General features: G+C 36.7%; 2 protein-coding genes across 2 annotated transcripts; one reads left to right on the plus strand and one right to left on the minus strand.

Annotated features, from left to right (window-relative positions):
- Positions 1 to 205: 205 nt before the first annotated feature.
- LOC102282005 (olfactory receptor 8J2-like) lies at positions 206 to 1,158 on the minus strand. Its single transcript, XM_014479351.2, is given in 3 exon segments — positions 206 to 301; positions 303 to 405; positions 407 to 1,158. Coding segments are annotated over 3 exon segments (951 nt in total).
- Positions 1,159 to 8,573: 7,415 nt separating this feature from the next.
- Positions 8,574 to 12,347, plus strand: LOC102281720 (olfactory receptor 5T7-like). The gene is given in 4 exon segments (XM_070366930.1): positions 8,574 to 8,718; positions 8,721 to 9,081; positions 9,371 to 9,737; positions 12,258 to 12,347. Coding segments are annotated over 4 exon segments (963 nt in total).
- The last annotated feature ends 2,669 nt before the right edge of the window (positions 12,348 to 15,016 follow it).

Raw genomic sequence — 15,016 nt, forward strand, 5'->3', positions numbered from 1 at the left:
TTGTATTTATTTTAAAATTATTGTGTGTTCCTTATATTAGTATGTTTTCTTTGAACAATTAATGGCTTTTAAAATAGGGAAAATTGGGTACTTGAAGTTGGAATGAAAAGGATTAAGCTTTCTCTATTGATATTAATGGAATTTTAACAATTTACTACCTATTCACTTAGCAGGATTTAATTCTAAAATGAAGATAGCTGTAGTTTTAAATTTGCATTAATCTGAATGACTGACATGGGTTATCCAGGAATCTCTTCAATGCATCCTTCACGTCCTTGTTCCTCAGGCTGTAAATGAGGGGGGTTCAGCATTGGGATCACCAGGGTATAGAAGACCGAGGCCATCTTATCAGTATCTAATGAGTGGTTGGTCCTTGGCTGCAAATACATGAAGAGAAGAGTCCCTAAACACAGTGACAGCCATCATGCAAGAAGCACAGGTGGAAAATGCTTTTTGTCGCCCTTCTGAAGAACGTATCCTCAAAATGGCAAGGATGATGTTGAAGTATGATGTTAGAACAATAATCATAGAGAAAAACAAATTGGTCCCTGAAAAGGTAAACACTGCTGTTTCTGGAATGTAGGTATCAGAACAGGACAATGCTAACAAAGGGACATTATCACAGTAAAAATGGTTGATCGCATTGGATGAACAGTATGACATGGAAAACACACAGGAAGAGACTGTCAGTGCTGTGGTCAGACTGTAGATGTAAATAAGGGCCACCAGGAGAAGGCAGATCTGTGGAGAAACCACCACCCGGTAGAGCAGGGGACTGCAAATAGCCACATAGTGGTCATAGGCCATGGCAGCCAGGACGAAAATCTCAGCCACAACAAAAGCTATGAATCCACCTAGTTGGGCTGCACATGCATAGTAAGATATGGTTTTCTTTGTAACCAGGAAGTTAACCAACATTTTGGGAGCAATGACAGAAGAATTGCCCAAACTGATGATAGCCAAGTGCTTGAGGAAAAAATACATGGGGGTTTGAAGCTGAGAGTCCATGCTGGTGAGGATGACGATTCCCAGGTTCCCTGTTATGACCTGTCCATAGATGACCAGGAACACACAGAAAAGAGGAATCTGGAGTTCTGCAAGATCTGAGATTCCCATTAGAATGAATTTAGTCACTTGAGTGTGATTCCCTGGAGCCATATATTTTGCTGATTTCACCTTAGTGGGGAAAATGCAAGTGATTAATAGACTGTAAAGTGGTCTCTATTTTTGTTACATGCCATATTGTTAAGTATTTCACTTAAAATCAGTTCACTTCTGTTGACAAACACTTAAAAGTTTCAGAACTTTCTTAATGGTCTTTTTTCTCTTCATCTTTTCATCAAATTCAGCAATACAAACTCTCAGAGTTCTATTTCAGGATCTTAGAACTGTTTGACCAAGCAACTGATGTATTTATATACTATAGGATATGGTGTTTATTGGATAAACATACATAAATTGCATGATGAGATGTATTTATATTTGCATGCATATGTAAATTATATTAATGTCTCATGAAATTATGCTGCATGTATATGTATGTTGGAGAAAGAAATGGCACTCCAGTAACCTCGCCTGGAGAATCCATGGACAGAGGAGCCTGGCAGTTTACAGTCCATAGTGTCACAAAAAGTTGGACATGACTGAAGTGACTTAGCACATGTAAAAATATATGGCATCTATATATGTGTAGGTGTTTATTTATACACACATACATGCCTCTCTATGTGCTTGTGTTTCTTGAGATAAAAGAGAGGTACCTATAAGAAGTTGATGAGCTCGAGTGACATCTACTTGTTTTCTCTTGCTGCTACAGGTCTTCTTGCCCTCTCGTACATTGTCATCATACTGGTTATTTTAGTATTTCTGTGGAAAACTTATTCATTAGCCTGTTTTTTCCTTAACAATCATTACAATACTCCTTGGATTCAGCTGCCCACAAGCAAATTTACACTTTGCTACTGTTCATTCTTAGTATCATTCAGACATTCTGAATCTGCTTTTTGAAAATCACCTTTCCTTTCTTTTGTAAAATAAATTACTCTCATCTAATCTCTGTCTTTTAGCAGCTCAAACATTTTATTTTGTTCTGGCAACCCTTTCTTTCTTTTCCTGTTTAAAGAAAAGCTGTATGTTTTTCCTTTAAATAAATTAAAGCCAATTTTAATTTTTTTAAATACATAATATATAGTTTTGATTTGTTAGAGGTTGATCAGTTTGTTTGCTTCTATATGGAAATCATAGAGTCTAACATTATTTAATAGTAATGTAGTCCACGCCCAGCAGATACAGAGGCACTTTGAATAATGATTTCTTTGTTCTGCAGGAGTGTCCCAGAATGTGCGTATAATTAATTATTTATATGTCTGATGAGATAATTTAGGTTCAGTGAGATTCAGTTACTCAAACAGCCTCTTGTGTGTGTGTGTGTGTGTGTGTGCGTGCATGTGTGTTCAGTTGCTCAGACGTGTCCAGATCTTTGTGACTCTATGGACTGCAACCCACCACGCTTCTCTGTCAATAGGACTTCCCTGGTGTGAATACTGGAGTAGGTTGCCAATTCCTCCTCCAGGGGATCTTCCCAACCCAGGGAACAGAACCTGTATATCCTGAGTCTCCTGCACTGCAGGCAGACTCTTTACCAGTGAGCCACCAGGGAAGACCAAGAGCCTTTATAGGATATTTATCAGTACTATGTTTCTATGATGCTTTGGGTGTGCTTTTTTGTTTGTTTAGTTGGTGGTTAGTAGTTAGTACACTTACTAATGAAAAAGTAAAAGTCACTCAGTCATGACCAACTCTTTGAGACCCCGTAGACTGTAGCCTGCCAGGATCATCTCTCCAAGTAATTCTCCAGGCATGAATACTGGAGTGAGTAGCCTTTCCCTTCTCCACTGTGTTGGCAGGCAGATTCATTACCACTGTGCCACTTGGGAAGTGCCTAAGGATATCTATTCCATACATCAACCTGAACCCAGGTCTCCCACATTGCAGGTGGATTCTTTACCATCTGAGCTACCAGGGAAGCACTTTACTAATAGCCATATGATTTTTCCAAATACTTATAGTCTTGTGTGGTATGGATTAAATGAGATAGTGTACATATGTATGTTATTTAGCACAGAGCCTTGTGACAATGAAAGCAAAATAATTTGTACCAGAAGTTACTGATATTAACATGTTTTGAATGATTTTTTAAATGTGGTTTCTTATTTCAGTTCCAGTAACTCATTCTATCTTACTGAGAGTTTTCATATTTGAGATAGAAATAGCAAGTGAATTATAATTTTGCATATACAAAACACTGGGACACATGGTATCTAACTATATATTTAGCAACAACAAAAACCCAGTGTACTCTCCCTCAACCTGATTCTCTCTTAAATCTGTGGTGTTTTTATTGTTGTTGATTGTTTCTCTTATTAATATCTGTCCTGCATCTGCTGTGTTGGCAGGCAGATTCATTACCACTGCACCACTTGGGAAGTGCCTAAGGATATCTATCCCATACATATACTCTATGTTCGATGAGCTGATCCAATGGCATTGCAACAACTGTGCTTATTTCTTGCCTTCTAACACTGTATCTAAAATAGATGCATAAGTAAGCTCTTGATGGAAAACATAGTGGCAACCTTCACTCTAATTAAAGTGTGGCAAAACCAATACAATATTGTAAAGTAATTAACCTCCAATTAAATAAATTTCTATTTTTTTAAAAAAAGTATTTGTTTGCTACACACTCAGAGGGAACATATATGATAAGTCGAGTCTGAGTGAACTCCGGGAGTTGGTGATGGACAGGGAGGCCTGGTGTGCTGCGATTCATGGGGTTGCAAAGAGTCGGACATGACTGAGCGACTGATCTGATCTGATCTGATCTGATTCTTAATTTAACAAGAAAAAAAGCATTAACAACAATTATTGTTGTTAATAATTGTTTGTAATTCAGATTACACACAATCTGAATGTGTGTAATCAGCTTTTTAAAGGAGAGCATTTTTATGTAGGAGAGAACTGTATAAGGAGAGAATCTTATATTTCAAAGACACTTAAGTTTCTTATCTAGTGTAATGTGTCCTCTAAAATATCCACCAATTTCACCAGTTCCATGGCAGAAAACATTCCCTTATAGTTCAAAATAAAATATACTTCAAGGACTATTCATTATTCTATACAAAAGCTCAGAGTTTAATATATCAATAGGAGTTAGCTGTTCAGTCATGTCCAACTCTCTGATCCCAGGGACTGTAGATTGCAAGGCTTCTCTGTCCATGGGGTTCTCCAGACAAGAATATTGGAGGAGACTGCCATTTCCTTTCTCCATAATCTATCAATAGGGTTTTAAAAATCATTGTATTTGTATGTATCATCAGCACTTCTACTTAGCAATCAGTGGGCAGAGACATGAGTGACATGGCAAGAGAATGGACCAGATATCATCAGTTCTGAGTTTAATTTAAACTGATGAAGTTTCCAGTATCCTTGCTCTCCTCTTCTGAAATTTGAAATAAATAAGGTATTTGATTTTACTTACCTAAGCAGAGTGATCTGCCCAGACCTGCTCTGGAGGCCTTTGCGTGAAGTGTGCTAACTGGTTTATACAAGTGCTTGAAATCTCTGAAGACCTTCACACTGAAATCTGTGTCATGGCCCTAGTCCCTAAACAGGAGAATCAAAATTCTCAGTACAGGTCAGGTCCCCCAGGGAAGTAAAGAAAAACTGAATGTTTATTAGTCAAGCTTTTATGCAAAAATATCACACAAGGTGCAAATCTGTAGATAGCCAGGGAGTATTCTTGAAAACCATTGATTAACTATTGCACCCATTGATTCCACCCTTTTTTTATTTGAATTTTACCCCTACATTGTTCGGAGGTGTTGCCTCTGGCTCTTGAATGGAGAAAATCACAGGATTCTGGCTACCATGTTGAATTTTAATGTATATATTGGAAATAGAACCAAATGTAAAGCCTCCATTCTTGTGTCAAGATAAACCCTGGTGTATTTACCACAAGAACCAGACGATGTACAACATAAAAGCAAAAATCTTGCTATGTGTGCTTACTTACTTCCATTTTTACAATTATGAATGTAAAAAGGCACTTCAAGCACCTTGTAGAAAAGCTAGTATGTAGTTGTATACTTTCCACAATAACATTTCAATATTGAAAGAACTACATTTATTCATATCTGTGGATTTTAAAATATGAAAACATGATAAAGAATGTAACAAAAAATAAATGTAAAATAAACCACAATAACTTGTAATGTAATCCCATTTTAGGGAAAAATTTTTAGCTTACACTCTGTATTTAAGGAGGTAGCCCTATTAAAACTAAATCAGGTGGCCAAAGTATTGGAGCTTCAGCTTCAGAATCAGTCCTTCCAATGAATATTCAGGGATGCTTTCCCTTAGGATTGACTGGTTTAATCTCCTTACTGTCCAAGGGACTCTCAAGAGTCTTCTACAACTTATTAAAATACATATAAACATTTAATTCTCACACAGTAAACTGCTAGGTTTCAGTGTCACAGCTCATGTTAATACCTTCCTTTTCATGTCACTCTTGTGCTTGGAGAAAAAGTGTTGATTCCAATAATAGGCCAATGCTTTAAAGTGTCCTAACATTTCAGAGATACTTATTGTGGGGTTAATACAGGAATTTTGTAATATTATTTTGTCAAATTATCATCTATTTGTCTTTCACTGCTTTCTTTATTTTACCTTGTTTATTGCTGTTTCTATGCTTTATTTCAGAAAATATTTTTGAGAATATTCTGGCTTATTAATGACAATTTTCTTCTGCCTGATGTATAATTTCCATTCAATTTTTTAATTACTTTATAAAGAGAAGTAATAGGTTCACAGCAAAATTAATAGGGAGGTACAGATATTTTATGTGCATGCCCCTTATTAATATTCTTCATCAAAGTGGTATATTTTTTACATTTGATAAGCCCACATTGACATATCATAATCAAAGTACATTATTTACATTAGACTTCACTACTGGGGCTCTTTGTCCTATGAGTTTCAAAAATACATACAATGGCATGAATCCATCATCATATTCTTATATAGAATTGTTTTCAATGCCCTAAAAGTCCTCTGTGCTCTGTCTCTTTATCCTCCTGCTCCCTAAACCTCTGGCAACCACTGATCATTTTATTCCTTGTGTTCTGTGATTGTCATGTTTGTAGTTTTTCTTCTTTAATAATAACCTAACAGGTGTGAGGTGATAAGCAATTTCACTTTTGATTTGCATTTGATAAAATTTCTGTACTATCCAAGGCAATAAAAAATATAATGCAATGCTTATCAAATAACATTTTTTTTAAATAGGAAAAAAATTATAAATTTATGTGATGCCAAAGAAGATTTCAAATATCCAAAGATATCTTGTGCAAAAGTACAAAGCTGGTGTCATCACGCATCTTGGTTTCAAGAATGTATTACAAAGCTACAGTACTTGAACCATACAGTATTGGTATAAAAACAGACATATAGACCAATGGAGCAGAATAAAGAGCCCACAAATCAATTCACATATATTTAGTCAATTGATCTTCAACAAGGGTGTCAACAAAAGACAGTGGGAAAAGGATAATCACTTCAACAAGCTGTGTTGGCAAAACTGGATATCCACATGCAAAATAACAAAACTCAACCCTCCTCTTAAACCATGAACAAAAGTAAACTTAAAGACTTAAACATAATACATGACACTATAAAATTCTCAGAAGAAATATAAAGGAAAAGCCTCATGACATTAGATTAGTGATAATTTAATAGATATTACATCACAAGCACAGGCACAAAAGAATCACACTAAAAGTATATACAGCAAAGAACACAATCCACAGAGTAAGGAGGCCTCCTGCAGAGTGGGAGAAAACGTTCAAACCACTTGAACAGAATCTTCTCCAAGGAAGACACACAAATGGACAACAGGTTAGTATGAAAAAGTACATAAAACCACTAGTTATCAGGGAAATACAAATATTATAATTATTTATAAATCAGAGGCTGAATGACTTTATTTATTCAACAAATATTACTAGGTCATGAATTACTCCAAGACTACTTTTTTTTTTTTTTTTAATTGAGTGAATCATCATGTTGCTATTTTGAACCAGATCATAATTGGAGTGTATTCCCCTTGAGGACTCTCCTGTGGTTTGATCAGCAGTTGAGTAAGTAGATATAAGCAGTTTGAGTTAATTACATTCAGAGTATATCAAAACCTGCTTTTGCCAATCCACAGGTTAAGAGAAAGTTTCAGGCATTTGCTTAGTACTTTAGGAGTTTGGAACTAAAATATCAAGATATGTTGTGTAATCCTTTCATTAATAGTTGTTGTCTCTCATATAGATGAATAAATACATCAAAGAAAATAAAGTTTAAATTTGTGTTAATTAATTACTGTTGTCATAGTTTAGTTACAATTTTTTACAAGTGAATTTAACTGTGACTCAGCTTGTCTAGTTGATAATTCACTAGATCCACAGTAAACAATATCTAAACAAGTATAATAATTTGGAAAAAATGTTTTGTTTTGTTTTTTCAGAAAAATTCTTTACATTTTCACCACAGGTCTTGAGACAGTTGAAAAGCAAAGACTTTAAATATCTAAAAGTAATAAATATCAGTGACTATTTAGTAAAATAAAAAACACAATACAATGCAAAATAATGGAGAAATACATTTGAATGAAATATGTTGTCATATAATAATTTAATTATGGCCCAACATCTTAAAAAAAATCTTCATTATTCTTTTGGATACACTTAAGAAGTGCCTGGAAAATCCCATGGAAAGCCTGGTGGGCTTAGAAAGAATTTGGGCGACTTCACTTTCACTTTTCATTTTCATGCATTAAAATATTCCAGTGTTCTTGCCTGGAGAATCCCAGGGAGGCCTGGGCTACTCTGTAGAGTCGGACACAGGCTAAAATTTAGAATTTATTATATATTTACAGCCATCATTTTGATAATTTAGCATTATCTAATTAACATCATTTTATGTTTTACAATTTTATTTTTGTAAATCAATTTTGATTTACTCCACTTTGTTAAATCAACATTAATGATTTCATTCTATAGATAAACAAATTACAAACAATTTTACACAGTTATTGAAAGTAATTAGAATGCTGATATCCTATTCCAGGTATCTACACACTGATACACTAGGTCATGTTATTGCATGAGAGAAGGAAATTGATTTTAACCAATGATTTGGTGTTTTAAGCTAATTTAATATGGAAACAACTAATAGAATTCAGTGGTAAATTAACTGGTTTATCTAATGGATTTAGATGGCATGAATTCAGCCCATGAGTGAATGAATACACATATTTTCCCATTTGAGTCTTCAGTGAGTGGCATGTACACTTGACCCACTGTCTTGTCACCATGTTCTGAACAACTGGGAAATTATACTCTGGCAAAAAACAAATATGAGGACACAAATCACATTCCATTGAATCACAATGTTATTCATTCTTTTGGTAGGAAATAAACTGCAATTTTTTGAAAATCTTCTTCAAGTTTGTTCCATGAGGTATGAAGATGAAGAATGTCACCAATGTAACATCCTTTTTACTGAAAAGCTTCACAGACAATCTTGAACTGCAAATCATCTTATTCTTCTTGTTTCTAACAGTTTACCTCTTCATGCTGATTGGAAATTTAGGACTGGTTGTGTTGGTCATTGGGGTTGCCGGCTCCACAGCCCCATGTACTATTTTCTGAGTGTGCTTTCATCTGTGGATGCCTGCTATTCCTCAGTAATTACCCCCAAAATGTTAGCAGACTTTATATCAAAGAACAAAGCCATTTCCTTCCTTGAATGTCCAACACAGATGTTCTTCTCCCTGCAATGGCATATGATTTGGGACCCCCCTGTACAGTCAGCATGGCTCTTTCTTCTCATCATTGCTTCCTGTGTTGGTGCATATGTACACACAGTGGCTACTTTTAGGTTATCCTTCTGTGGATCCAATGAAATCAGGCATGTCTTCTGTGACATCCCTCCCCCTCTTGTATTTAGTCAGCATGGCTCTTCCCAGGCTCTATTGAGATAGAGTCTCTTTGCTTAAAAACTCAATCATTTTAAAATTTATTCTGCAATTGTTGATTGACACTCTGTTTCTTCCTGTGGCATTGCAGTACCAAAATATACACTTTACAGTGGCTACTTTGTGTTTATACCTTCTATTGGTATTAAATCCAACTAAAATGCCATCAGGCATGATTCATTTCATCAGCTGTACATCCCTCCCTCACCAACATGCATTAAATTTCTTGCTCTGCCAACACTCAGATGAGAAAAAACAATATCACAGTATTGTTTCTGCATTTCCCTGATTCTACTTTGCAGGCTTTTCTTTTGAAATAGTCACATTGTCTCGAGATGTCATTGTCCTCATCTCCTATGGTTTCATTCTGCTGACTGTTCTGTGGATGCCATCTGCTGTAGGGAGAAGGAAAGTGTTTTCTACATGTGGTTCTCACTTAACTGGAGTATCCATTTGTCATGGTACTGTTCTCTTCATGTATGTGAGACCAAGTTCCAGCTATGCCACAGATCATAATATGATTGTGTCTATAATTTATAGCATTGTGATTCCAATGCTGAATCCCATCATCTATAGTTTAAGAAACAAAGATGTAAAAGAGGCAATGAAAGAGTGTTTGCAAAAAAATGCTTTATCAATAAAGTCTATTATCACAGTAAAAATTAATCTAAAAATATCAAGAGTGATGTTATGTACCATAATACCAAGAAGATATGATGAAATTGTTTTGTTTTATCTTATTAATATATTTCTCTTCTTCCTGGGTATTTTAATATAAACATCATAGCTAACCTTCTATCTATGTTATTTTTATATGCAGAAAAATCATAACATCCATTTGTGCCTTAATATTATCCCATTGATAGAGGTGTCCACACACACACTCAAACACACATGCACACACACCTATACACGTTTGTATGTAAAAGCATGCTGATGGATATAACACAAACACACACAGACATATGTGTATGTAACTTTTCTTTAGCATATTCTATATTCTTTTCTTCTTTCATCTTGATATAACTTGAAAGTATAGTCCCCAATATTCACAACTGTAATTAACATTATATCTGACTAGCTTGATGAAATGCCAACTAATCAATAGCAAACCCACAGTTCATATGATCCCATATCATGGAGTCATTGGTATCTGAATTCATTTCAAAGCATTCTGATCTATCCTTAGATTTATTCATTGGCAGCTATCTAATCCCAGTCTGTGGTTTGGGGACCACGGATAACATGTTCAAATTCCTGGTGTTAAATACCGTGCTGATTTGTAAGGATGTATTTCTTCCATCTTTGTTATTTCATTCAGAGCTTGAGTGCTAAACAAATCTTTTAATTTCTCACAGAAAATAAAGTCCAGGCATTGACATTTATCACAATCACACATTAAAAAAAGACAAACACAATTCAGAGAGTACTGTATAACTGGCCTGTGTATTCAGTTCTTTCCACAGCTGAGCCCCAATCCACCTTTATGGATTTGATTACAGGTCTGGTGCTGACTCAGATTTTAGCTCTCTGTTCCTTGGACCCTTTCAACTCTGATATGCCCCTGCAGAAACCCCAACTCCTCATGCTCAGGCCCAAGAACCTCATTACAGAAGGGTCCCTCCTACATGCATGTTTAAGCCTTGTTTCCAATAGACCTCATTTTCATTGTGAGGACATGTGTCCTTCAGAGATAACCATAAGATGTAGTGTTTTCCTTTCTTGCTTTCACTCATTTGTATTTATTAATTTTAATCACAATTTTGCAAAAACTCTTTCTCTTCTTAAAGGAGCATCCTTATTTTTAAATCAAAGACAATCTTCTGAGATTTAGAGTCCATCCTAATGATACTTTTCTGAATTGGGATTAAGTTTAAATTATAATTCAACAGTTCTTGTGCAGAATTCCCTTACCTATATTACCTGTATTTGAAAGTGCTAGTAGCTCAGTCATCTCCATCTGCTTTGCGACCCCATGGACTATAGCCTGCCAGACTCCTCTGTCCATGGAACTCTCTAGGCAAGAATACTGAAATGAGTTGCCATTTCCTATTTAGGGGTCTTCCTGACCCAGGAATTGAACCTGGGTCTCCTGCATTGCAGGCAGGTTCTATTCACTGCTTGAGCCATCAGAGAAGCTGTTATTATATTTATTCCTATGCAATATATCTGCTCTTATTTCTACTGTTTGGGATACTCTCTTTGCTGCTATTCATACAGTTTCTTCTACTAAATATCAAAACTAAACCATGTTCACTGATATTAGTTATAGTTACATATCCAAACTAATAAACGTGTTGTTGAATAGTGTGTGTGTATGTATCATTCGGCATTGAAGAGATTCTTAAACATAATTCAATATCACAAAAATAAATTTTATGCTTTAAAATTTTAGTTTTAAAGAAAAATAAACACTAATATAGGAAAAAAACTAACCATAAACAGAGAAAATAGATACAGTTATGCATCTGTTAAATTTATAAATAATAGATTAGAAGTACATAGAATTATGGTTTCCCACATGGTGCCATGGTAAAGAATTAGCCTGCCAATGCAGGAGACACTAGAAATGTGGGTTCGATCTCTGGGTCAGGAAGATTCCCTAGAGGAGGCAATGGCAACCCATTCCAGTACTCTTGCCTGGAAACTCCCATGAACGGAGGAGCCTGGTAGGCTGCAGTCCGTGGGGTCGCGAAGAGTCGGACACGACTGAGCAACTTCACTTTCCCTTTCACTTTCATGCATTGGAGAAGGAAATGTCAACCCACTCCAGCATTCTTGCCTGGAGAATCCCAGGGACAGGGGAACCTGGTGGGCTGCCACCTACGGGGTGGTACAGGTTGGACATGACTGAAGTGACTTAGCAGCAGCAGCAGCAACAAAGGGACATAATCACAATAAAAATGGTTGATCACGTTGGATGAACAATATGACACGGTAAACACACAGGAAAAATCGTCAGTGCTGTGGTCAGACTGCAGACATGTATAAGGACCACCAGGAGAAGGCAGATCCGTGGAGAAACCACCACCTGGTAGAGCAGGGGCTGCAAATAGCCACACAGTGGTCATAGGCCATGGCAGCCAGCATGAAAATCTCAGCCACAACAAAAGCTATGAATCCACTCATCTGGGCTGCACATGCATAGTAAGATATGGTTTTCTTTGTAACCAAGAAGTTAACCGACATTTTAGGGGCAATGACAGAAGAATTGCCCAAATTGATGATAGCCAAGTGCTTGAGGAAAAAGTACACAGGAATTTGAAGCTGAGAGTCCAAGCTGGTGAGGATGATGATTCCCAGATTCCTGTCATGTTCATTCCATAGATGACTAGAAACACCCAGAAAAGAGGAATCTGGAGTTCTGGATAATCTGAGATCCTCATTGGAATGAGTTTAATCACTTGAGTGCAGTTTCCTGGAGCTATCTATATTGCTGATTTCTTCTTAGTGAGGAAAAAAAGCAAGAGATCTCCAGAAAAAATATCTACTTCTGCTTTATTGAACATGCCAAAGTCTTTAACTGTGTGGATAACATCAAACTGTGGAAATTTCATGATGAGATGGGAATACCAGACCACCTGACCTGCCTCCTGAGAAATCTGTATGCAGGTCATGAAGCAACAGTTAGAACTGGACATGGAAAAACAAACTGGTTCCAAATCAAGAAAGGAATACTCCAAGTCTGTATATTGTCACCCTGCTTATTTAACTTATATGCAGGGTACATCATGAGATATGCTGGACTGGATGAAGAACAAGCTGGAATCAAGATTGCTAGGAGAAATATCAATAACGTCAGATATGCAGATGACACCTCCTTTATGGCAGAAAGTGAAGAAGAACTAAAGAGCCTCTTGATGAAAGTGAAAGAGGAATGAAAAGGTTGGCTTAAAACTCAATATTCAGAAAACTAAGATCATGGCATCTGGTCCCATCACTTCATGGCAAATAGATGGGGAAACAGTGGAAACAGTGGCTCACTTTTTTTTTTTTTTTTATGGGCTCCAAAATCACTGCAGATGGTGATTGCAGCCATGAAATTAAAAGACACTTACTCCTTGGAAGGAATGTTATGACCAACCTAGACAGCATATTAAAAAGAAGAGACATTACTTTTCAACAAAGGTCCATCTAGTCAAGGCTATGGTTTTTCCAGTGGTCATGTATGGATGTGACAGTTGGATTATAAAGAAAGCTGAGTGCCAAAGGATTGATGCTTTTGAGCTGTGGTGTTGAAGACTCTTGAGAGTCCCTTGGACTGCAAGGAGATCCAGCCAGTCCATCCTAAAGGAAGTCAGTCCAGAATACATTGGAAGGACTGATGCTGAAGCTGAAACCCCAATACTTTGGCCACCTGATGCTAAGAACTGACTCATTTGAAACAACCCTGATTCTGGGAAAGATTGAAGGTTGGAGGAGAAGGGGTCAACAGAGGACAAGATGGTTGGATGGCATCACTGATTCAATGGATATGAGTTTGTGTAAACTCCCAGAGTTTATGATGGACAGGGAGGCCTAGTGTTCTGCAGTCCATGGTGTCACAGAGTCAGACATGACTGAGCCACTGAACTGATGGGACCAGATGCCATCAACTTAGTTTTTTGAATGTTGCATTTTAAGCCTGCTTTCTCACTCTCTTCTTTCAACTCTTTAGTTCCTGCTGGTTTGTTTCATCAGAATGGTATCATCTGCATATCTGAGGTTGTTGATATTACTCCCTGCCATCTTGACTCCAGCTTGTGAATTATCCAGCCCTGTATTTAGCATGATGTACTCTACATATAAGTTAAATATGCAGGGTGACAATATACAACCTTAATATTCCTTTCTCATATTTGAACCAGTCCAGTGTTCCATGTCCATTTCTAAACATTTCTTGGCTGCAGATTTCTCATGCAGCAGGTAAAACGATATGGTATTCCCATCTCTTTAAGAAGTTTCCTGATGGCTCAGATGGTAAAGAGTCTGCTTGCAGTGTAGGAGACCTGGGTTTGATCCCTTGGTCAGGAAGATCCCTTGGAGAAGGAAATAGCAACCCTTTTCAGTATTCTGACCTAGAAAATTCCATGGACAGAAGAGTCTTGCAGGGTACAGTCCATAGGATATAAAGAGTCAGACACAACTGAGAAACTTCACTTTTTTTTAAGAACTTTCCAGTTTGTTGCAATCCAAACAGTCAAAGACTTAAGCAAAGTCAATGAAGCAAAAGTAGATTTTTTTTTAAATATATTCGTTTTCTATAATCCAACAGATGTTTGATAAGTTGACCTCTGGTTCCTCTGCCTTTTCTATATCCAGCTTGTACATCTGGAAGTTTTCGGTTCATGAACTGCTGAAGCCTAACTTGAAGGACTTTGAGCATTACCTTGGCAGCATGTGAAATGAAAGCAATTGTTTGGTAGCTTGAACATTTTTGGCATTGCCTTTCTTTGGTATTGGAATGAAAACTGACCTTTTCTGGCCCTGTGGCCACTGCCAAGTTTTCCAAATTTGCAGGCATATTGAGTGCAGCACTTTAACAGCATCAGTTTTTAGGGTTTAAATTATCTCAACTGGAATTCCATCACCTCCACTAGCTTTGTTTGTAGTAATGCTACCTAAGCCCCACTTGACCTCATCCTCCAGGATGTTTAGCTCTAGGTGAATGGGCACACTGTTGTGGTTATCTGGCTCATTAAGAACCAGAATTTGATGAGTCTGGCTAATGGTTTGTCCATTTCATTTATCCTTTCAAAGAACCAGCTTTTGGGTTTGTTGATTTTTGCTATGGTCTCCTTTGTTTCTGTTGCATTTATTTCTGCCCTAATTTTTAAGATTTCTTTCCTTCTACTAACCCTGGGGTTCTTCATTTCTTCCTTTTCTAGTTGCTTTAGGTGTAGAGTTAGGTTATTTATTTGACTTTTTTCCTGTTTCTTGAGGTATGCCTATATT

Source organism: Bos mutus, unplaced genomic scaffold (genome assembly GCF_027580195.1).
Source record: "Bos mutus isolate GX-2022 unplaced genomic scaffold, NWIPB_WYAK_1.1 CTG305, whole genome shotgun sequence".
Classification (NCBI taxonomy): domain Eukaryota; kingdom Metazoa; phylum Chordata; class Mammalia; order Artiodactyla; family Bovidae; genus Bos; species Bos mutus.